We start from the raw sequence: 26,296 nt of genomic DNA, 5'->3' as shown, positions 1-26,296 counted from the left end.
ATTTTTTTTCATTTCTGTCGTCGACGAGGTGAAGCAGAAATGGTTGCAGCAATATCGTGTTTGTTTTCAAATAATGTTTCAGACGTTGTTGAACCAACTGAAAGGATGATCCAAAACGTTCTACATTTTCCTGCATTTACCTGCGGCAGTAATAAAATAAAATTGTTTGATTACAACTAACAGGTAGGATAACATACCATAGATCTTCTACATCAGTCTTTAAGTCCACCTCGCATTTCAGGAAGAGAGGAGGTTAGTGTTTAACGTCTCATCGACAACGAAGTCATTAGAGACGTAACAGAAGTTCGGATTATGGAGGGATGGTAAAGGAAATCAGCCGAGCCCTTTCAAATGAAACATCCCAGCATTGATGTGAAGTTATTTAGGGAAATCAAGGACAACAAAAGTCAGGATGGCAGGACGAGTGATTGAACCGTCGTCCTCCCAAATACGAGTCCAGTGTGCTAGCCACTGCGTCGCCTTGCTCGACCATTTCGCATTTCAATACGAATGCTATCGTTAGCTGGATTCAATTCTGTTTTACATCGTGGACTGCATTCGTGGTACATCCATGTGACGTGTTTCTCACACCCAGCGATGCCATGTGAAGGCTGGGTGTCACTATGCACCATTAGTGAAATAATAATTTCCATTTCACCAGTGGAATGCATGTTAAATATTAATTCATTTAGGTACAAACGGTACTTACAGTAGAACAGAAGAAGAGAAAGATTCAGATGCATACTGCACCAGCTCATACGAGGAAAAAAAATCTACATTGGTTTTGTGATCTCTGTGAAGAATCTAATGCAACGAAGTGTCCGCATTTTTGTCATATGGTCCCACATTAAATCGTATTCGGAATGACAGCGATCAAATCCTTCCGCAGTTTTCGACCGCAGCTACTGGTCACTGGAACGTAAGTATCCTGCCCTAAATGACGTCTGATCTGTAGTGGTTTCGACAGTATCATTATCAGATTATAGGCGTTTGTTATTTCAGTTGTTGCACGCTTCCAGGTGTGCACGATTGTAAGCACACCTGACAGATATTTTTTTACGAATTATCTGAGTCACACATTCACACCTGCCGCGGTCGCTGTGACACAGAGCGATTGTGAGTCGCCTTATCAGTTAAACCTGCGATCATTCGGAAGGTATCCGGAGTATCGTTTCGTAATCGGGACACCTGCAGCTGACTTTATCTGCGACGCCAGAGGCGCGCCCGTGGCAGAGCCCTGAGGAACATGCCGGCGGCCGTCGCTCTTGCGCTATGCTGCCTCGTGGCCGCAGCTGCTGCTACGCCCTACAGTAACTGTGAGTAGAAATACCTGCAGTTTTTGCAGTCACGATTTGCGTCTCATTTCTAGGTTACTCCTATTGTAAATCACTCGTAAGTGGCCAATATAGCAAATTTTTGAAGGTTTTACTTTCTGGGGTAATGTCTATAAGAATGGCAACATTAGAGAGGATATCAAATAATGCCCTTATAGTGCAACACAGTAATGTGGAAAAAATGCATGAGTAATCTTGTAGATGATAAGGGAGTAACCGGATTGTGAAATTTATTCCACAAAGCAGCCTTCTTCCACAGCAATAATGGCTCTAAACTGGCTAGACATCACATCAAACTGAGTTTGGATAACAGATAATACAGGTAAACGGTTTCATTCTGCTTCAGCTCTGGGCTAGAGCCGGCGACCGGCAACCCCTGACAATAAGGGTGTTAGGGGCATAAGTGCAGATACTTCTACTGATGTTCGAGGACAGTCTACTGAACAACATTACATCAGTATTTACTTCATTTGCAGACTGATAATTATAGCTGTTACGAGTGGTATGTTTTTAGGTTGGTTGGTACCTCCAAGTACGTGTGGCACAAGCAAGCCCTTAACATTTATTTTACCCTGGGCAGCAGGTCAGGTATTGAAGTGTGAGCACGTGAAAGCCAATTGGGTAGCCTATACTGTCAGACATAAACTACTTCGCCACACAATTAAGACTGTGGAGAAAACATCAGGTGGTAAATTATGTCATAAGTTTGCGGGAAGATTGGTGGGCACGCTGATCGTGGTGCTGTTCACATCGTCACACTATCCATGTGGATACTCTTCTTGTAGAAAATAGCCCATTTCCTGACCCGCGTAGGTGATACTGACTTACAAGCCCACTCAGCTGATCTACCAAATTAATCTATGCTCTCAGTCGCTAGTCGCTTTGGGGGAGGGGCGTTGAGGTCCTACACGTTTGTCGAATATTCCCCCCCTGAACGCATCGATACCATATTTTCATGACAGATGTGTAATCCTGACCAATGCAATAACTAATATCGCACAACGATAAACAGCAGTCTCGATAGGGCACGACCGTGACGCTGTCAAATTCCGACATGCAATGGTGGAAGTTCCTCCTCATTACACGAGGCATGACACGATCTTCTCACAAACAACCAACACTCAGATGCTATTTCTGAATGAGGAACTTTCAGCGTAATCGTACATACAAAATGTGGGTGGCATTATTACCACCTGTTTCGTGAGGTTCTGCCGAGATGTTAATAAATCTGCGTATACAAGGAAGTAGTACATTTCGTGCCAGTTTGATTTTTGTTGCTTGACACCTTCACGGTGTTGCAACTGTTACAGCTGGGAGTGAAACTATTTACTGTTCATATGTGCGAGCCTTTTTACTGTCTTGAGATTCTGCTCTTAAGATGAGTGTTTTCTGTAAGTGAGGTAGTGATTTCGTATCTAGAAAAGTTTTGTGTGACGGCCGGCCGGTGTGGCCGTGCGGTTCTAGGCGCTTCAGTCTGGAACCGCGTGACCGCTACGGTCGCAGGTTCGAATCCTGCCTCGGGCATAGATGTGTGTGATGTCCTTAGGTTAGTTATGTTTAAGTAGTTCTAAGTTCTAGGGGACTGATGCCCATAGATGTTAAGTCCAATAGTGCTCAGAGCCATTTGAAGCATTTTTTTTGTATGACCCTCCATGTTTTGCATCCACTTTCTGGAGTGCGGTGGTTTCTTTCTGAGTACACCGTCCGTTGAAGTAACTGGTCGAAACCTCAGTCAATGTACGATTTTACTCAGAGCTGTAGTTCAGCTGCTGTAGAATATTCAACAAAGATAAAAGTACACCAATGATCTGAGCCTGTGTCACTTCTGACGATGACAGTTTAAACTGTTGATACTCGTAAAGTGAATCAAATAAAGGTTTTCTTGAGCAGCTCATGACTGACTTTTTATCTTTGTTGACTTCGACCAATAGTTAATCACATTACACAACTTTAGATCGTCTAGTGCTATTATAGAAATACCTCTATAAATAAGTCAAATTTATTGATAAAGTCTCAACCATCAGAGTTTGAGTTTTCTTATGAGAAACGTAAATATCAATATCTGTCTCATAGAAAAAGCCATTTATATCTTCCATAGTATTCCCTACGATTACGGCCTTTTAAAGCCCGTTAAAATTAAAGAAGAAGGAAAAAAATGTGACCTTCACGTTCAGTAGGAGTAATAGATCATCACGCCTAAAAATGAAGATGCCAATAGCTATAAAAATATAGGTCTGGATATCACATCATATTAGCCATGACATAAATTTACATGTACATCGTAAAGTATTGTCATAATGCAGGCTTGTGGCGGAATAATAACTTTCAAAGCTTGAGACTGTTCAATCCAGCTAATTTAATTTAAGAACAAATCTTGGGGGCTTATTGTGATAAAAATAGGTTTTCTAAGTAATCCAATTTTTGAGAAAATAACTTCAAAGATATTGTATTCTGCGGAACGTCCAGTAGAAAATAAAGGATAACGACGAGCTTCCAAACGCCACCTGTAGCCCTAAAAAAACTGTCCCATAAAAAATGCCAAGAGTTATTCAAGCACCGACTCATTCATTCCAAAACCGATACAACCTTGTGCTGCTTACTGACAAAAAAGAACCATGATATCACGTTAACAGATGTAACTCACTAAACAACTGACTTGTATCGAATGCTACAACAAACAGGACAGGAAAAGAAAAAAGTAATCCTGCTAACACACAGATAAAAGATACAGGTAGTGTAACTAAAAATTCCAAGCAATTAGTACTTGCCTGTATCGCTATTTTTCCAATTTTATAATTACGTTACAAGTATTCTTCCCGAAGAATAGACATAACACCAGCCACAAGTTGTACTATCAATATAGCGTCATAAAAGTAAAATACAATTGCCGTTCACGACGCATGAGAATGCATTGCCTATATGGCTATTTTTCTAATATTACAAGTAAATTACAAATTTTCTTCTCAAAGAAGAGAGTAAACACTAGCCACAAATTTCACTGTCACTATAGCATCATAAAAGTAAAGTACAATAGTCTTTCAAGACACGTGAGCGTCATAAAAATAAAATACAGTTGTCGTTCGTGGCCTGTGAGAATACATAACCGACATTATTAAAATTCGTTTGCGGTTTGGCGTAATTCCAGTTATCTTATAAAGGCGATAGTTGTTGCCTCATTCGATAGAGTTAATCTTGAAGATATGGTTTTCATGCTATCACAATTCTCAGAAATAATTTAAAGGAAAACAGGCTAATAAATTCCTGAAACTTCTAAAGAAATCAAATTTAATTACAGGTGCGGTAGAGCATAATACCACAACAGCAGCGATTGCCATTGTTATGGCATTCAATAATAACTACTTTCTGACAGATATCCTCATCGGCCTGTCCCAGAAATTGACCTAAAATACTATCAGCTAAGCTAAACTAGAGGTGTCACCTGACTTACACTGTTTGTATCTGAGTAATGGAAAACAACATACAAGGACACGCACGGCTACACAAGCTGTGTAAGGTAGACTGAACCAAAATTAACTATGAGCATAAGAACTCAAAATCTGAAGTATATATGTCTTCCAACACCCTGGAAATGCCACAGTTCCGGTTCGGCAAACTGTATAAACGTTTGTAAACATTCATCAAAATTTACTATTGGTTATTAATTTTTTCAGTTTTAATTTCTTCAGGCACGTGTCTCTGAGGCCCAGTAATGCAATATGTTATGGGACTTAATGAATAATAGATTAATGTATGTCATTTATCGTTGCTATAGATGATTTCCAGGCCATATCAGTTCTAATCATAAAATTTGTCAGTTTGATTCAAACAGATTTGTGTCTTCTCAGCCTCGTAGGAATAAATTCGGTCTTGAAGATAAAAATTCGGAAGGCTCTAGAAAGAGATCTTGTATATTGTATATTAAGAGATCTTCGTTAACCATGTCAGTGTATTGTCACGTAGAAGAAGATGAATGTCGAACACTAACTTCACTTAACGAACGTTTATTCAGCACTTGCACATACAAAAGATCGGAGCGAACTGCCTCCGGCCAGGACACATAAGGTAAATATACAGTTACAGAATATTCCAGTACAATGATTCTTGCTATTTGTGGATACTACTAGAATGTCCTCCAGCCGAATACATAAATTAAAGTTTTACAGTTCAGGTGAGTGTTGAACTCACAACCCTCCATGCAACGGTCTAGTAGCATAACCGCTACAACACAGTGACGGTACCACCCAGCTTCTTCGGTGACATTGCTCCCTCGTTAAGAGAACAGCGTCTCGGTGTTACGTTCTCCTAGTCCGGGAACGAGTCATCAGTCTGCATACTCCGACTTCCGGTGACTGATGTTCGCCCTGGCGGTGATCTTCTTAGAACTTCCTTTGCCGCTACGCTCTTCGTCACCTTTCCGCTTGTTGCCGTTCGCTGGAGCTTCAAATTTCTTTGGGTTGCAGGATCCTTATAGGGCTTCAATCGAAGGACGTGGACCGTACTCTGATCTTTCGTCGTCTTGTGTCGGGGTCGAAATCTTCAGCTTCATAAGTAACATCAGACAACTGTCTTACAACCTTATAAGGTCCAACGTAGCGCCTGAGGAGCTTCTCAGAGAGACCAACTTTCCGGACAGGAGTGAAGATCCAGGCGAGGTCACCAGGCTGGTCGACAACAGGGTGGCGATCGTTTTCTTGAGCCTGCAGCGTGCGTAGTCGTGATAACTGCCGAGCTTCCTCAGCTCTGGTTAACACCTGGCCGATGTAGTCGTCATCCACGTCATTAGGATGTAACGGAAACACAGTGTCCATCGTCGTAGTCGCTTCACGCCCATGCACCAGGAAAAATGGCGTAAATCCTGTGTTGCCTTGTTTGGCGGCGTTGTAAGCAAATGTCACGAAAGGTAGCACCTCATCCCAGTTGCGCTGCTCAACACCGACGAACATTGATAGCATGTCGGCCAATGTCTTATTAAGGCGTTCAGTAAGCCCGTTAGTTTGCCGGTGGTAGCCGAGGGTTTGGGGGGGGGGGGCACCGTGTTTTAATATAATGTCTTCCACAATGAATTTGGATACCTCGAACGCTTCGGCTGTTTTCATGGCTTTTGTAATGGCATAGCATGTCAGATAATAAGTGCAAACAATAATCCATCTACTGCCACTAGCAGACGTTGGAAATCGTCCGAGGTGGTCAATGCCAACACACTGGAAAAGCGTCTCGGCTGGCGAAATTGGTATGAGTTGGCCAGGTGGTTTCTGAGGAGCTGCATTTCTCCTCTGTCACTCTCGACAATGCGAATCATAGTGACGAACACTCCTAAATAAACCCGGGCAGAAAAATCTCTTGCAGATTCTGTCGTATGTTTTAATAAATCCTAAATGTCCGACCTCAGGTGTGTCATGGAATTTCTGTTGAACATCTAAGCGCATGTGTTTAGGAATCACTGGTAACAACCTCTTTCCAAATGGATCAAAGTTTTTGACGCAAAGTAATGCATTAACTACCTTAAATTGTCCTTTCACATCCTCGGAACGATTTAAGGCAAGCTAATTCGAGATATCTTGGCGTCCTTCTTCTGCTCAGCAGAGAAATCCTGGAGTACAGCGAGACATTCACTATCTTCATCATAGTCTTGATGGTCTTTCACAGGGTTTCTTGGTGTTTTCTTCCACTTTTGTACAATATGGTAATGTCGTATTCTTGACGTCGTCCTGGTGGATGCTTAAGACCCGTCGACCAACAAAGTGAATGATGGTCTGTAACAACTTTGAATGGCCTTCCACAGAGATACTGTCGAAATTTGCACATGGCCGCCGGCCGGAGTGGCCGAACGGTTCTAGGCGCTTCAGTCTGGAACCGCGCGACCACTACGGTCGCAGGTTCGAATTCTGCCTCGGGCATGGATGTGTGTGATGTCCTTAGGTTAGTAAGGTTTAAGTAGTTCTAAGTTCTAGGGGACTGATGACTCAGCTGTTAAGTCCCATAGTGCTCAGAGCCATTTTGCACATGGCCCAAATCAAGGCAAGACATTCTCTTTCTACAGTTGAGTAGTTTCTATCGGCTTTTGGAAGTGTCCTAGAAGCATAGGCTATAACCTTCTCTTTTCCACCCGAAATTTGCACCAGAACACCACCGATCCCATACCCTCTGGCATCTGTGTGTAGTTCTGTAGGTGCTCTCTCATCATGCAGACCAAGTAAAGGGTCAGAAGTCAGAGCTTTCTGCAGTACATCGACAGAATCTTGTTGAGCACCACCCCAGATAAATTTATCATCAGCTTTTAACAACTCTAGGAGTGGCCTGGCTTTGATACAAAAGTCTTTGATAAAGCGACGGTAATAAGAATATAATCCGAGGAAGCTCCTCACATCTCTAATACTTTCAGGAATAGGAAATTCCGTTATAGATCTCACCTTTTCCGTGTCTGCCCGCACACCTTCGTTTGACACAAGGTGTCCAAGTATTTTGATTTCTTTTGCTCCAAAAAAACACTTTCTCGGGCTAAGTTTGAGTCCACCTTGTTGGAGACACTTAAGAACGGCCCTCAGTCTTTTTATGTGTTCATAAAATGTCTCTGAGAACATTTTAATGTCATCTAAATAACAAAGACACATCGTCTGCTTCAGGTGACTTAGAAGATAATTCATCATCCGTTCAAAAGTTGCTGGTGCATTACCCAAAGCAAACGGCATTACCTTAAACTCATACAGGCCCTCAGCGGTGATGAATGCAGTTTTCTCACTATCAGCCTCATCTACTTCGATTTGCCAGTATTCCGAGTACATGTCCATGATTGAGAAAAACTTTGTCCCCTTCAATCCAGTAGAAGACGGTAAACGTCCTTTTTAGTTATCTTAGTAAGCTTCCTGTAATAAACACAAAAGCGCCAAATGCCAGCCTTCATCCTGACGAGAACCACTGGTGACGACCATGGGCTCTGCGAAGCTGAATGATGTCATTCATCATCATTTTCTCTATCTCGTCGCGAAGTATTCGACGTTACGTTGCTGACACGCGGTATGCTCTCTGGCCTATTGGTTGATGGTCTCCAGTGATAATCCGGTGCTTCCCCGTCGATTTGTCTAATGTGCTCTTCACCTGTGGTTTGAAGCATTCAGCGAACTCTTGAAGAATGGCAAGTAGCTTCTAAAAAATGGTTCAAATGGCTCTGAGCACTATGGGACTTAACTTCTGAGGTCATCAGCCCCCTAGAACTTGACCTACTTAAACCTAACTAACCTAAGGACATTACACACATCCATGCCTGAGGCAGGATTCGTACCCGTGACCGAAGCGGTCGCGTGGTTCCAGACTGTAGCGCCTAGAACCGCTCGGCCACTCCGGCCGCCAGTAGCCAGTAGCTTCTTCTGTTGTTCCTTGGTGAGATCTGTTGATAGTCGAGGTAGAAGATCTTGTCTCGTAGTGGCAGCGCTAATTTCGCCCACAGACTGGCACGGGAGGTTTCTATGACGCTCAGCTGTTCTGTAATTAACTGCTCAGCGTTTTCTACTCACATGCGCCTTGGAAGGATCTGCGGTTCTCGGAGACAGTTAACCATCCACAGTTCACCGAATCCGTTCTTAAACGACACGACAGAGGCTGGGATAACTAAATTATTCTTCAGTGGTTTGCTTCTCTTACATTCCACTACAAGATCCGTGGGTTGATGCATGGCATGACACATGACAGTTACTTTTCTAGCGCTGACTGCAGGAATAATCACTTCAACCAGCACACATAGTCTCCACACACTCGGATGCGCATCTTCCTGTCCACAGTACCTCATCTCGTCTAGCATAATCTTCGAGCGACCACAATCTATAATTGCCTGAGAAGCTTTCAAAAAGTCCCATCCGAGAGTGACGTCATGACTGCACTCTTGTAAGACGATGAATTCTAAAGTTAGACCAACAACAATGACCTGTACGTTCAGTAAACCAATGCACGGCTCCATCAAGTGCTAACTGTAGCAGTCTAGATGGAAAAATACTACACGAGCAAGACAGAACCTCTCATCTGCACATCAGCCGAGTCCTATCAGATACATGAGGACGGGGTAAGGTCATAGCATAGCGATATGCACATACACAGATGGCAGTTGTATCGCGTACAAAACGTATAAAAGGGCAGTGCATTGGCGGAGCTGTCATTTGTAGTCAGGTGAGTCATGTGAAAAGGCTTCCGAGGTGATCATTGTCGCACGACGGGAATTAACATATTTTGAACGCGGAATGGTAATTGGAGAAATCGTTGGGGAATTCAATACTCCGAGATCTACAGTGTCAAAAATTTAAGGCTTTACTTCTCACTACGGACAGTGCAGCGCCGGGCGGTTTTCACTTCACGAACTTCACGACCGAAAGTAGTGGCGTTTGCGTGGGATTGTCAGTGCTAATAGACAAGAAACACTGCGTGAAATAATCGCAGAAATCATGTGAGACGTACGACGAACGTATCCCTTTGGATAGTGCAGGAAATTTGACGTCAATGGACCCTGGCAGCAACGACCGATGCGAGTGCCATTTCTAATAGCGCCTCTCCTGGGATCGTGGCCATATCGGTTGCACCCTAGAAGACTGTAAAACCGTGGCCTGGTCAGATGAGTCCCAATTTAGTTGGTAAGACCTGATGGTAGGGTTCGAGTGTGGCGCTGACCTCACGATGTCATGGACCCAAGTTGTCAACAGGGCACTGTGCTAACTTGTTTTCTGTGTTTACATGGAATGGACTGGGAACCCTGGTCCAACTGAACATATCATTGATTGGAAATGGTTATGTTCGGGTACTTGGACGCCATTTGCAGCCATTCATGCATTTTAAGTTCCCAAAAAACGACGGTAATTTATAGATGACAGTGCGCATTGTCACCGGTCCACGATTGGCTTGAAGAACATACTGGACAATTCGAGCGAATGATTTGGCCACCGATTTAACACTTATGGGACATAATCGAGAGATCAGTTCGTGCACAAAATTCTGCACAGGTAATTATGGACGACTATAGAGGCAACATGGTTCAGTATTTCTGGAGGAAACTTCTAACGACTTGTGGAGCCCATGCCTTGTCGATTTGCTGCAGGACGTCAGGCAAAAGGAGGTCCAACACGATATAAGGAGGTATCGTATGTCACCTCGCTGTATTCGGTCGCGTTATACAGGACTTTAAGGGTGTAAGGTATGTACAGAGGGGAACGGTTTGCACAACGTACGAAGATATGGTGGACGAGATTAAATCAATAGAAAAACTAATACGACCCATTCTTGAGTACTGCTCGAGCGTTTGGGATCCCTATCAGGTCAGATTGAGGGAGGACATAGAAGCAATTCAGAGGCGGGCTGCTAGATTTGTTACTGGTAGGTTTGATCATCACGCGAGTGTTACGGAAATGCTTCAGGAACTCGGGTGGGAGTCTCTGGAGGAAAGGAGGAGTTCTTTTCGTGAATCGCTACTGAGGACATTTAGAGAACCAGCATTTGAGGCTGACTGCAGTACAATTTTACTGACGACAACTTACATTTCGCGGGAAGACCACAAAGATAAGATAAGAGAGATTAGGGCTCGTACAGAGGCATATAGGCAGTGATTTTTCCCTCGTTCTCTTCGGGAGTGGACAGGTAGAGAAGATGCTAGTTGTGGTACGAGGTACCCTCCGCCACGCACCGTACGGTGGATTGCGGAGTATGTATGTAGATGTAGATGAAGCTGACTTAAGAAATCAGAAACTACCAAAGATAATTAAAAACTATAAAAGCAACGAATAGGACACACTGTTTTGTTTATTAACATTGCACGAGCCATTTCAAGGTGTACTGTCTCATCTTCACGTGCATTTCGACTACCGCATCTGAGTTGATAGCCGTTGGGCTGGTTTTCTTTGCAAGGGTGCGCTTAATTACGTAACTTAAGTGAACCATCAAACTGAAGCAGCTGACTTCCTGAATCTGTTCGTACTTGTGGCTGCATAACCGACTCGTGCGTGATACTTTGCCTGTCTTACTTTTGGCAGGCACGGACGGCGAGCCGGCTATTCTCTCGCTAGACGTCCAGGGATGCAATGAGTCGCCCTGCCCAGTTGTCGCCGGCACCGAGATCATCGCCGACGTCCTGTTTGCAGTAGGTGAGTGAGAGTGGGAATCCACTGCTACAGAACAGCATCCTTCAGGCTACAAAACACGTGTCTCTTGCTTTTAATCTATCACGCCTATATTAGTATTCATAGGATTGTGTCCCATCGTATCGAGAGTATTATAAGTGCCATTTGCTAAGTTAAACTATGAGCTACGTGCAAATATATTCACTTACATCATTCTAGTGTTTTTCGAATGGAATCATCACATAAACGGCTGTTAAAATGTTTATTGCGAATGCAGTATCGACATTTTGGTACATTCAAGCATACTGAAAGCAAACACTGTCGGCAAATAAAATACACTTGATGCAAAAAGTAAAGAAAGAGAAGTTTAAAACCGAAAACATAAGGCTACTTACGAGGTAGGCTGAAACCTGCTTTACAGTGTTAAGTCGTGACACGATGAAACATACTTCCCAACTAAGTCTAAATACGTACATTGGTAGAGGTACACCAGCGCTTCCACGTAGCAGGTGAGCATGAACTGTGTGGTGAGGACCGTAAGAGCACTCAGCCTGCATACAAACAGAAACTGAATCCATAATATACACCGCAATGAACCGCTCGTGTAGCCAATGTGGAGTCTCGGTTACAAGAACGGTAAAATGACAAGGATGTACACATACAGAAAGTGAGCTTGAGAGTACAATATCTTATGGTCTGTAGATGTGTCCCCATGAGGAACGAATGTGGTCCGTGTACATATGTTAATGTAAAGGGAATAAAACAAGTTAAACCGTGGACGCAAATCAAAAGTAGGTAACACCTACATACACCGCAACTGATACGTCATATGATAAAAAAGAAGTGAGTTACCTACTCATCGGTAACGACAACTTTAAAAATGAGGCGGTTCAAAAAGCCAAAATTAAAAGTAAAGATGCACTCCAGATACTAATGTCTTTGTACTCTGAAGCTCACACGGTGTATGTCTTTAAAGCTTTTGCGGCTGTTATTATCCAGCCACCTCGTTGGTTACACGAGTAAACTAATTTCTGTTTGTATTGTTGTAGCAGTGTTTGTTTTTGTACAAACTGATTGCTGTTAATGTGCTTGCCACGTGCCTCATGCTCGCATGGTTTGCGGAAGCGCTGGTTCACCTATTCAACATACGTATTTCGATTCAAACTGTTAGGAATTGTGTTCTAGCATTTCTTAACGTTGTAGGGTGGGTTATAAAATGCCAACTTCTCTTATATTTTCAGTTTTAAAGTTTGTTACTTTAGTTTTATATGTGGTAAACTTAATTTGGTCACAATCAGGACTGTAGTCCATTTCAACATATTTACAAGTAAAGTTTGTTGAATTTTTTTTATGTTCAACTTCATGGTTTTCGTTATGATTCTTCTAAACTTTTTATCTTTCCCTATACCTGACTAGGTACTGCATTATGAATTTTTGGAACATTGTCCTTAGGAACACAGCGTTTGCTTTCAGTATGCATGAAAATGAAAAACATCGAAATTTCAATCGCAATAAACATTTTTAACAGCCATACGAGGAGTGACCACAGTCAATAATCATTTTATGGGTCGGACCCAGTTCTCATGAAAATTCTCGATTAACGCGTTTGTTTAGTTGGCTGGAATCCGTCACTAAATGTCATAATCGTTTAATCACTTTTTAGAAGCTACATAATTTATAAAACGTTACTTGCAGGAGCATACACTACTATTAAGACATAGCTATCAGAAAAAATATGAATATCTAAGCTTTATGTAATCCATACATATTATAAAAATAGATATATATGTATGTATGTATGTTCCACATATCCTCATAAGCCAATGATCCGATTTTAACGAAACTTGGTACACATATCCCTTAATATCAGGTAATAATCGCTGTTCAGCAAACATGCGGTCATAAACAACGAGACCCGGGAAAAACTGCTACATCATGCATGACGTTTAAATTTATTACTTCTGTGCTATTAAATGTATTTTAAATCAATTTCGCAGATAGTATTAACGTACGCCGTTAAATTCACATACAAAATTATATCATGCTACCAGACATATTTCAGGAGATGTGATTTCGCAAACATTGAGATGCGTGAAAGAGTGCCGCAGTGTAAATGACTTTAAAATTTATTACTTCTTTGCTACTAACTTTGTTCGCGACGCATTCGGAGACAGTGTCCACATATTCAGCTGAAAGTACCTAGAAAATAATGTCATTGTACGACACATAGTACAAGACATAGAACTGCATAAACACTGACGTGCGCAAAAAAATGTCGCACCATGCATTAAGTTTTAGTACATTTATTCTTTACTACTAAGACACTCCTACAGTCGAGTCAAGTTAAGGGAATCCTTGATACCGAGCATCACTTTGACAGCTTTCAAATGTGAAGCTGAAACGGCTGAAGGCGCAAAAATGGCCGTCGATAGAGCTATGAAGAAGCGTTGTCAAAGAAACTTTTACAAAATGATGCTGTAGACACGCGAAGAAGCTGGGCCAGCTATAGAAACTGTTTCATAATTTCAGAGCTGTTTTCACGAACATATGAAAATGAAAGTTTTTCGATATTACATTACAAACACAGTTCAGATTTAGTTTTCGTTTCTAGTTTAAAATTAAAATAAGATCACACTAAGTTATTTGAGAACCAGAAGTGCTAGCTCAATTGTGCGTCTATAATTGGAAAGCGATGAATTTTACCCATCTCGAAGACCGTATAGTTGTTTTAGCAACATAAAATTAAGATATATTTCAACTGTTCAAAGATTCGTACTTTATGCAAATGCTACAAATCTCGATAACTCGTAGAATATTTGATTTAAACATACTGTATTTAGCGTTAATTTGTTCGGAAATTAACGGTGTATTTATGGTACAATTACTGTGTGTATTTACTGTGATAGATAAAACAAAAAGATAGATAGGTAGAAGAAGACAGGCTGATTTTAGACAGAAGAAAAAGAAATAAATACTTGGACAGACGAAGTGTGTGCATATCTTAACCACTCGAATTAATGACATGTCTCCACCTCTCGCTTTAGATGTGCACCGGGGCCGCTGCAGAATTTAAGATTTCTAAACGTGATCCGATGCGGCCCATTATCTCGTCGTGCCAACAGTTACCACATTTCTTATTCATACAAACAAAATGTTTCATCGATTAAAATTTTCGTGGTGAACGGTTTTTTTATTTGCTTTATCTAAAAGGCAGTACGATTCTGTTAGCCTGTCGCGTAGTTAATTTTTATATGAAAAGTATTCACTGGGACATTACTGCAACCGGAAACACAGTGAAACATTCGGCCTTTCCGTCGGGGAAGAGCAAGTCAATACACTAACATACATTTCAACTCACACACGCCAGAAAATACTGATGTACGCCGTGGATAGGAAGTATTCAGACATTTCGATGCTTTGATTTGTGGAAAGAATCCAATGAGAAAGGTGGAAATTGCAAACTGTGAAAATTAATTTGCTGCTGTGACCAAACATGACAGACCAACGATAGTAAACAACGTTTAATAACCATACCTCCTTCATCAAAAATTCTGCTGAGAATGATCTGTAGACTACTACTGTCAAAAGCTGAGAAGTAATGTACTAAAAATGCAGCAGAGGTGTAAGAGATGCAAGTGGACTGTTAAACGAATAATTGCAGAAGGATACCTAGAAAACCGTAGGCAAGTTTGTGCAGCTTTTGTATACTTGGTTAAATCCTTCCATAGAGTTAGGTCGACTAAACCTTCAGGTATCCAGAAGCAGGCTAGAGTTAACAGTAAAGAAATGAGACTAATAAGTAATTCATATATGACACAACAAATAAAAGTCAGAAGATAATATGACATGACAGAATGAATTAAAACTAATGGAGGCATTAAAGACGACTGTGGCCTTTGACCCACTCTGTTTAATATACAATGTGTCCCATTTATCTTGATCACCCGAAATAATGTTTTGTCCGGAAGCAAAATTAAAAATGTATTAAGCAAATGGAACAGAATTTAGCATAAAATGACAGTCTGGAGAGCGGTCATGATGTGCACAGTTTTTATTTGGTTGTCTTGATCGCAGAGTTTTTTTTAATAAAATTATCGTTTATGGCTGTCTTTAGAATGAACTATAAATGTCAAAGAAAGTCAGTTACTGCCTACTACATTAAGAAATTAAAAACATGTTAACAGTAGTTATAACAGAAACACGGTACATCACTCATTCTGTTGCATTGCAACAAGTCAAAAGATGTAAAAACAACAGGAGTCAAAAGTGCCATGCAAGCCTCATCCAGCTATATGTAGGGTGCAAAGTGATCCTAGAGGTCTTTGATGCATGAATGACGCACAAACACTCATACAATGGAACTCAAAGGAAGTTCATTGAAAAGTATATACCCTTAAGATATTTTAGCTGTTCGTAAAAAAGTGGGATTTTTAAAAACTGATTTATCGTATGAAAATGTGTTCATCTTCTGACAGTTTAAAGCTGCTCTTAATTTAACACAATGTTCAGAGAATAAAAGCTGATTATGGAAATCAGGCTAAAGTTGTACGCATTGTGATGGCTCCAAAATTAGTCTTATAGAGGAAGAAAACTGAATAAAACGCGAGAATCTACATATTGTCCTGTTTCTCATATTCCATTTTATGTTTTGACTCTAAAAGTAAGCAATAATAATGAAAACGTATCAGGGACTGGAGTAAAGTTTGTCATAACTACTGTTATTTGTTTGTGATTTCTTAATGCAGTACGTAGTTAATAACTTTCGTTTATTTTAGATTGTGAAGACGGATATCATGTAGCCGAAACCAGTAATTGTATTAAAAAAGCTTTGCGATCAACGCAATGAAATAAAAATTATATCGAGAGACAAGTGTTGATGGTGTTGAGACAGCAACCAACCACAAGTTTATTTTTAGTTCCTGTATTCAAAAGGTACCGTTACCGGTTTCGAATCATTACGATTCATTTTCAGACGGTTTTCATGCTTTCATTAGAACATGTGGTGCGTTGTTTACGGATTAATTGTCGAAAATATAAATAATACATAATTATAAGCAGGCCACACAGATGGTTGCGATACAGATTTGCACTGGATGTGACTTACGTGAACTGTCGGTTTGGAGTGTTTGTTTTCATAGTTTTCGTCCAACAGATGTGAATACATTCCCACTGCATTCTTATCGATGCACATGTAAATTTTTCTCCCTGAATACTTTAGATTTGTCACAGAATAGATTTCTAACGTGCACCACATGTTTTGATACATACAAAGTGCTTACAAACATATGAGTGTTAAAGATGCTATGATATATCGTAATATTATAAAGATGTACCATGTTTGGAAAAAGATCATATATTCACTTATGCAACTGACATGCCTTTTACACTAGTATAGAGAGACAATGATTTTGTGAGTTTTAGAGTGAATTCTGTTACATTAATTATAAAGATGTTCCATGTACTGTATATGTAAGACAGTACGTTCTTTATTTACATTTAGCATCATGAGAATTGTAGTAACATATAAATTTCCTACTTGATCTTCAGATAGGTGTAGGAATATTATTTGCTTTGGAGGGTGCAAAATAATTCTTGGAAATTTTTCAGGAAAGGGGTGTTAGCTAACTCGGTTTGTTCATTAACGATATAGTCTGGGGTGCTGTTTTTGTATGAGTGTATTTCTATTTCTTCTAATATATTCGTAGTTTCTCCTTTTTCTGCTAGATGTAAAATTTTTAAGTTGTTCTCAGTGTTTCTCACTGAATGGTTTTCTTCAGCAGTATGGGCTGCAAATTCAGATTTGTTCAAGTTGCCAAGCTTTAAAGCATCAATGTGTTCTTTGTATCTAACTTCAAAACTTCTGTCTGTCTGTCCAATCTAGAATTTTGTGCATGTATCGCATTTGAGTTTATATATTCCTGATTTACCGTAGGGACTCTTCGAGGTATTTACATCATGGATTACTTTCTGTTGTAATTTACTATTTGTGGAAAAGCTGACTGTGATATTTTTCTTTTTAAATAAGTTTGCTATTTATTATTATTGCTATTTCATTATTAGTAGCTGCAGTAGTACAAGTAATGCCGGTGTTAAGTTCGTTAGTTCATAGTCCCTATAATTTATTTCACCGTCACTGCAGACACTCAGATCATCTTAATACTAGTAGTTTTGCTAAAGCTGTTATTTTCTTTAGTAACTGTGGTGTAATATATACTGTTATTGTGAAACCCTGGTCCTATGTAAGAGAGGGTCGGATGACGCTAATCAGATCAAGTAAAGTATTTAAATAAATAAATAAGAAAACTTTATTGTAAATACTGTTCTGGAAAGGTACATTGTGCATAAATAATTTAGCTGCACTATTGGCCGTTAAAATTGCAGCACCTTGAAGGTGGCATGTAACAAATGTGAAATTGGCATGAAATGTACTACATGCTTGGATATGAAAATGATTAGCATTTCTACGCAACCGCTTCAAGTAGTAGGAGTAACGTCATCTGCATCTTGTATGAAAGGAAAGACTTCGGAGCGGGTTGGTCAATCAGACACCCTATTTGAATGCTGGTTGTTTGTGAGATGATCGTGCTATTCCTCTTGTAAGGAGGATGTCTATCAGCACGTGCCCGAATTCGGCAGCGGCAGGGTCGTGGCCTACCGAGACTGCGGCTAATCATCTCGCGATATTGGTCAGAAGCCCACGACTGACATGCAAATGCGAAATAGGTAGGGTCAGAAAGGACATACTGAACGCCATACAGGATCTCAACGGCGCCACGCGAGTAGCGGCCAATGGGACAGGCCGCAAATGTTCGTATAAGCACGTCACGTGTCTTTAGGTTGGAAGGGGGCTTGTCTGCTGCAAGGACAGTGCGACGGCGTCTGTAGCACCGTAGACTGTCTGCACGGAGACCGTCGAGTCGAGGGTCTCGCTTGGGTTGGCAGCAGAGGGAAGCACGACGACACTGGACGAAGGAGTAGCACCACGCCGTGTTTTCAGACGCGTCCTGGTTCTGCGTACAGCATTCCAGTGGACGTATTCGCATGTGGAGGCTCCAAGGAAAACGAACGTTGTGAGACAGCTTCCGTAGTCGCCCTACAGGGCCATCACGTGGTATTATGGTATGAGGCACCATTGGGTTCTGAACATACTCACCTCTAGTTCGCGTAGTCCGTAATTTGGGCAGCTGGTGGCTGAGTTCTATCTTCGAGGCCACCGTAACGTGTTCTTCAACAACATAGCAGAGCACTAGACAATGCTCGTGCTGTGTAGACCTACCTCGATGTAGGGGGCGTTCGGCTGCTGTCCTCGCCCCATCTTTCACTCACTGGTAACATTCGGTCACAGGATTCCGAGAGACTGACACGTCAGAATTCAGTCACTAAGATTATCCAACTCTGGTTTAGAGTTGAAACAGCGTGCAATTACCTGCCAGTGTCTGCCATCCAAGCTTAGTTTGACTCGATGCCTGACCGGATTAGAACAATTTTGCACTATGTACAACATTCTACAAATTAAATCAAGCCGACTTGCTACTACACTGTACAAATATAATAAATAAAATTTTATTTATTGCTTTCTATTTTGGTACAGCAACTTTAATGTAGGAAAAGAACAAACTCATTTTAAACTGTTAATAGTTGTGATTGAATAACCGTCTATGTAATTCACATTACAAGTAAATAGCATGTATTAATAACTGAAGCAACAGAATATGTTTGGAGAATAGTACGAGCTGAAGGTAGCCTAATAAAAAAAGAGATTTTGTCATTTTAGGACAATCTATACTGGTATGGAGAATATATGTTACCAGAGTTTGAATGTTTTATAAGACAGTAACTTCGTATCTACACTACTGGCCATTAAAATTGCTACACCAAGAAGAAATTCAGATGATAAACGGGTATTCATTCGACAAATATATATACTAGAACTGACATGTGATTGTATTTTCACGCAATTTTGGTGCATAGACCCCGAGAAATCAGTACCCAGAACAACCACTTCTAGCCATAATAACGGCCTTGATACGTCTGGGCATTGAGTCAAACAGAGCTTGGATGGCGTATACAGGTACAGCTGCCCATGCAGCTTCAACACGATACCACAGTTGATCAAGAGTAGTGACTGGCGTATTGTAACGAGCCAGTTGCTCGGCCACCATTGACTAGACGTTTTCAAATGGTGAGATTTCTGGAGAATGTGATGGCCAGGGCAGCAGTCGAACATTTTCTGTATCCAGAAAGGCCCGTACAGGACCTGCAACATGCGGTGGTGCATTATCCCGCTAAAATGTAGGGTTTCGTAGGGATGGACTGAAGAGTAGAGCCACAGGTCGTAACACATTTGAAATGTAACGTCCACTGTTCAAAGTGCAGTCAATGCGACCAAGAGGTGACCGAGACATGTAACCAATGGCACCCCATACTATCACGCCGGGTGATACGCCAGTATAGCGATGACGAATACACGCTTCCAATGTGCGTTCACCGCGATGTCGCCAAACACGGATGCGACCATCATGATGCTGTAAACAGAACCTGGATTCATCCGAGAAAATGACGGTTTCCCATTCGTGCACCCAGGCTCGTCGTTGAGTAACACCATCGCAGGCGCTCCTGTCTGTGATGCAGCGTCAAGGGTAACCGCAGCCATGGTCTCCGAGCTGATAGTCCATGCTGCTGCAAACGTCGTAGAACTGTACGTGCAGATGGCTTTTGTCTTGCAAACGTCCCCATCTGTTGCCTCAGGGATCGAGACGTGGTTGCACGATCCGTTACAGCCATGAGGATAAGATGCCTGTCGACTGCTAGTGATACGAGGCCGTTGGAGTCCAGCACAGCGTTCCGTATTACCCTCTTGAACCCACCGATTCCATATTCTGCTAACAGTCATTGGATCGCGAGCAGCAATGTCGCGATACGATAAACCGCAATCGCGATAGCCTACAATCCGACCTTTACCAAAGTCGGAAACGTGATAGTACGCATTTCTCCTCCTTACACGAGACATCACAACAACCTATCACCAGGAAACGCCGGTCAACTGCTGTTTGTCTATGAGAAATCGGGTGGAAACTTTCCTCATGTCAGCACGTTGTAGATGTCGCCACCGGCGCCAAAGTTGTGTGAATGCTCTGTAAAGCTAATCATTTGCATATCACAGCATCTTCTTCCTGTCGGCTAACGATCGCGTCTGTAGCACGTCATCTTCGTGATGTAGCAATTTTAATGGTCAGTAGTGCAGTGTGCAAACTTCCGCTGACGTAACTGAGCCCCTGAGGTTAGGCAGCCCGGACTTTTACTTTGTCTGTGTGTGCAGAGAAGGCCACGCAGTCGGTGTCGACGCTTGTGGAGGCGGTGGTGTTCGGCGCCACGGTAACGTACCCCTTGCCGGAGCCGGACGGCTGCAAGTCGCTGGTGCAGGCCGAGTGTCCGCTGGAGCACGGCGAGCACGTGACCTACCGCCTGCAGATGTCGCTGCCCAAAGGCCTGCCTGGGGTACGGACGCAGCTCGCCGTATTAAGGGCGCCCTCTGACAACCGCTGAGTGATGCATATGTGCTTGGCCGTCTTGCGTACTTGCGCCTTCACAGTGCCTTCTGCCCATATATCAATGATATCATCTTTCTGCTAACTTCAAACCCAACACACCGTTACTACGTACCGTAGTGATACGTCATCCAGTGTTTAACAGCAAATATGTCATCAGCATGCATTGTAGACTGCTAAGGTATTTGGATTAGCCGTGTGGTCGCCAAACCTCTGGCGATTAATTACTGACACCGTTCACACAGCAGTTAATTGTCTGTCCATCTCTCACTGAACCTGACATTGCTCTAATCCGCCTACGATTATCCACCGCAGTTCGCCTGGTAAACAATAATCTACAGTATTTGAGTAGCTCACTCTCTCAAGTTATTGTTCTTAAACTTGCAGTTGCCTAAAATGATGAGATTAAGTAAGCTGTTTGCAATATCATTCGTTTTAGTGATAGTCTTATGACGGGATACTGTGGGACAATGTTCTCTATCAATTACCTTGCTTTTTACGGAGTTATTCTTAGTTTCAAAGGTTTCTCTAATTTAAGAACGAAACTGTATGCAAAGGTTGAGGCCTGCTCAAGAAGACCGAGTACATTTACGTACTTGGCAGCTTTATTATTCCTGTGAGTCGGTTGCCACATCATGTTATCCTTAGATAAAAGGAAAAGTCAACCATCTTCGTGTGCGTCCTGTTAATTTTCCTTTGTGTGTTTTTAAACTTAACTGTCTCTCTGTAGAGGAGGAGCGCTAAAAGACTTCTGTTTGCACCAACGAGTGAGTGTAACATCTTTGTACATATTTTAAGGGTTTAGCATATTCTTCAGTAACCTGTTTCGTAGAGGTAGGTTACACATGCTCCGCTATGGGTAACAATCAGAATTTGGCGCTTTTCGTGAACGTTTGCCTTAACCACTTTCCCTGCTATCCATGCATGCTCCGCAGACTGACCCGAACTTCGACATCTCAAAAAATGGTTCAAATGGCTCTGAGCACTATGCGACTTAACTTATGAGGTCATCACTCGCCTAGAACTTAGAACTAATTAAACCTAACTAACCTAAGGACATCACACAAATCCATGCCCAAGGCAGGATTCGAACCTGCGACCGTAGCGGTCGCTCGGCTCCAGACTGTAGCGCCTAGAACCGCATGGCCACTCCGGCCAGCGACATTATTTGACTTCTCGCAACAGTGAGAATGAAACAACAAAGACCCGAGACCAAAGTGTTATCGTTGTGTGCCCGCATAGAATTCAATATTTACGTGCATGTCTGCAATAACAAACACTTCTGACGACTCACAACCGTAGGAAATACTTTGAAATCAATTTACTATCTGCGGATTTCTTGACTTCAGCTTTGTTAAGTATAGGGCTACTACGCAATAGTGACATGCAGATTTGTACCATACGGGGACTCGAACCCGGGTTTCCCACTTACTGCGAGCGATCGCCTTAACCACATTTGCTATCCGTGCACGCTCCCCGAATGTCCCAAATTTTCAAGTAATGTTACGATCCTCAAGCGATGAATTTAGTGCACTACGAAATGAGGATGTTGACAGCGTGTTGTATTGAATTTTGGGGCCGTCTGCGCAGTGTATAGATCTAGTATCCGGATAGCCAAAGCCGTTAAGGCGCTTGCTCGCGGTATGTGGGAAATCTAGGTTCGCATCCCTGTATGGTACAAGTTTTCATATGTCACTTCCGGATACTAGATCTATACATAATATAACTGAAGTCAAGAAATTCGCAGTCAGCAAATTAATTTCGAAATATTTTTAAGTTTTCCGTCATATTTAATTTTTAAATTTCCCACAATAAACCTTCTTTAATTTTTATTCTCCTGCCATTCGTCAACTTGGATTTTTAAATTTCCCATCAGCCCCATCTTAATGGCATCACAGCACTGCAGCACTGAACAGTATCGGAAATTTGAACTGTGGGTAGAGTCGCCATAGATAGCCTACTAAAATTGTTTAGCATTCATAACGAGTTTAGAATGAACTAACCTTCATATGCGTAGAACATTGTGTCCTAAAGTTCGTGGTAAATACCGAAACGAGGAAGTAACCTTTCATATTAGTGAAATCTTTAACGTAAATAAGATAACTTGACTTTGGTTCAGTTCAGTGTTTTGTTTTTATTTTTTATGTATCTTTGCAGCCAGAAGACGATTTGATAAAAATTATCGTCTTGAATTTTCACGACGCAGTTAACAAACATTATTATGAACGTTTCTCACTCTACAATCATGTGTGACCCACGTTTTTCAAAGATATTTGGCTTAAACACGTGAATGTTTGACTCTTCCCGATTTCGTCCTGTGGGATTGTTATTAGCATTAATTTCTGGACAGATATGTGTAGAAGCTTTTGAAATGTGGTGCTACAGAAGAATGCTTAAGATTAGAGAAGGCACTGAATAGAATTACGGAGAAAAAAATTTGTGGCATAATTGACTAGAAGAAGGGATCGATTAACAGGACACATTGTGAGACGTCAAGGGATCACCAACTGAATTCTGGAGGGAAATGTGGAAGGTAAAAATTATGGAGGAAGACCAATAAATGAATACAGTAAGCAGGTTCAATAGGATTTTTTGTTGCAGTAGTTATTCGGAGATGAAGAGGTTTTCACAGGATAGAGTAGCGTCAAGAGCTTATCAAACAACACTTCGGACTGATGACCACAACAATAACCTGTGCAAAATTCACATCTACTGAGCAGCTGAAGATCAACTGTTATCCACTAACCTAGTTACGAATCTGAAACAAGTAACAATACTAATATCTAAAACTGTAACCCATAGTCGCGTGTTATGTTATATGTCTATAATGGGTAAAAGTAATATTATATTATTGTCTTGACAGAACAGTGATGGACTCGGAACAATTTTTTTTTCTTTGTACAGCGTCACATCTTCCTTTGCATTAATCGTGGAATTAGACTGATTTCCTTGTTTATGTACAACTTAGGTACTAGAAAATAAGGATTTCGAAAAGAACACAATCACTGTTCTGGCCTAGCACTTGAAAGAACGTGACATTTGCGTAATGTAGCTGTAGCTATGAGCAGAGTGTGTGCTGTTCCTAGCAGTTTAAAAATCATGATAGTCGAACCCTTATTATTCTTACTCCGAAGAAATTAGAGAAAGATAACTATAAGCTAATTATTGAGTCATTTTTGAGACATTATTGAGTCGTTACAGATATGCACTCGGGTGGTCCAGATGCTGTTCTCTGCTCACAATAAGCAACAAAGGAGTTCGAATCCTGATCCGACATACAAGTACAGTTTGTTAGGAACAATTATGAGAAATTTTACTCTCCTTTGTAGCGATAACAATGTGATATTTTCTTGAAAACGGTTTAGTTTCGTTCTAAGAGAGCGCTCCTAACAAGGAAATAATCTCCAGGTTTCCATTATTTCTCTGTGAAACATGGAAGTATGAAAGGAGAAGGCAACATATACGACATTTGTTTGTGACTCCGTCGAAAATTCTGTTTTCTTTTTTTTTCCAGTTGACTCTTCCCGTCCGGTTAACACTGAAAGATGATAATGCAGACCCGATGGCATGTTTCCAGATTAGTGTCAAGGTTGTTACGAGCAGCGCTTAACGATATGGTATGTGTTCTGTTTTTCTTTTTTTTAATTATTATTATTCTGCATCTTTTGACACTGCTTAATCAGCAGTGATGCGTAGAAAATATTTATACAATAAATTATCTATTGTGATTTAGTCGTATCAGTAAAACTCGTTGCGAACATAAACGAGCAACAAAACCAGTATTTGTAATCATTCACAATGTTACAGGTATTGGCGTACAGTCAACACAACGAAGAAGATAAGCGATCTCAACACTAGAAAACGTTCTCTCACAGCTTCGTTGCTGCCAATTCTGTGACATCAGAAGCATGTAGATAGTGTATTTGTATTATTCATTGTATTTATACCTAACTGTACAATTGAAATAGTTTTTAACTTAATAGTCGAACAAACAAGCTCACTTTTTTGTAAATAAAACATACTAAATATTTTGAACATTTAGGCCATTAATAAAAGAAGTCCTCTTTTATGACTAAAGGAGATAGTCAAAATGTATCTAATAAGTTCATTGTACTTCAAATAAATTTATATTTCTCTTACGTCTACTGAATGTAGTCATAACACTCAATTATAATAGTACTAAAATAATAAAAATGGTTCAAACGACTCTGAGCACTATGGGAGTTAACATCTGAGGTCATCAGTCCTCTAGAACTCAGAACTACTTAAATCTAACTAACCTAAGGACTTCACACACATCCATGTCCGAGGCAGGATTCGAACCTGCGACCGTAGCGGTCGCGCGGTTCCAGACTGAAGCACCTAGATCCGCTCGGTCACCCCGGCCGTCCACTAAAATAATATACGGTGATCGCAAAGACAGGGTTATTGTACAGATCAGCAAGGGAGTCATAGAATTAGATGTTGAGTTTTGTATTTAGGGCAGCTGAAGACAACTGGATGGTCAGCGAAATAAGGGAACGTGAAAGTAAACATGAGCAAGGGTACTTTGAGAACCTAAAAAGTTTTCAAAACCAAGCATACGATGTGTAATTAACTGATAAGTGTATGTTAACAAGGTGTATTTGGTGTTGTCGCGGCCTTTTTTAACCCATTCACGATCTTATAATCCCCAAAATATCGAAGCTACTGTCGTACAGGTGAGGCGAAGCGTGGCCTGCAAAATTAGTTGCCTCTACTGTAGACGTGAAGCTGACTACAAACTGCCACAAAGTGCCCCAATGAAATTCTTCAAACAGCGATATCACTGAAACGTTCATACAATAGGTTCCTGAACTATTTACACCAAGTAATGTTCGCTTAAACAGGTGTTTTCAGTTTTAACAAATGGTACACATATTCTCAAACTGAATACGCTAAAATTATCTCTTCATACAGGACCGAGTATGGAGTTGATTGCTTCAAATATTCGCAGATTAGGCGTGGCAAATCAAAGTCTCCTTTAAACATATGATAATGTTCCGTTAAGTCGAAAGTAAAGTGGAAAGGTGCCAAACTCGATCCACAGTGCATCACTCGATGCATCTGCATGAACTCTGCAATATAGTTCAAGCATTCCTTACTACTCATAGTAACATCGTACAAGTCGAATGCCTTATCTTCACATATTTTGTTATGTGTGCACTCTCCTGACGTGAAATTCACAAGTGCAGAACGGTCGGGGAAATCTTTCGAAAAATCGATTGTGCAGACTCGAATTTTTCTACGTGTTGTTAACTGATTACCGCAAGATATATGCAAGAGGTTCGACTCAGCTCCACAA

At 41.2% G+C, this 26,296-nt stretch overlaps 1 protein-coding gene across 1 annotated transcript; it reads left to right on the top strand.

The window, feature by feature from the left end:
- The first annotated feature begins 1,176 nt into the window (after positions 1–1,176).
- LOC126162102 (NPC intracellular cholesterol transporter 2-like) lies at positions 1,177–25,089 on the top strand. The gene is made up of 5 exons (XM_049918380.1): positions 1,177–1,316; positions 11,339–11,449; positions 20,745–20,923; positions 24,488–24,590; positions 24,781–25,089. The coding sequence occupies exons 1-4, from the start codon at positions 1,247–1,249 to the stop codon at positions 24,581–24,583; spliced, it is 456 nt and encodes a 151-aa protein (XP_049774337.1). The 5' UTR covers positions 1,177–1,246; the 3' UTR covers positions 24,584–24,590; positions 24,781–25,089.
- The last annotated feature ends 1,207 nt before the right edge of the window (positions 25,090–26,296 follow it).

This window comes from Schistocerca cancellata, chromosome 1, assembly GCF_023864275.1.
Source record: "Schistocerca cancellata isolate TAMUIC-IGC-003103 chromosome 1, iqSchCanc2.1, whole genome shotgun sequence".
Classification (NCBI taxonomy): domain Eukaryota; kingdom Metazoa; phylum Arthropoda; class Insecta; order Orthoptera; family Acrididae; genus Schistocerca; species Schistocerca cancellata.
This window is presented reverse-complemented; position numbering and strand designations above follow the sequence as displayed.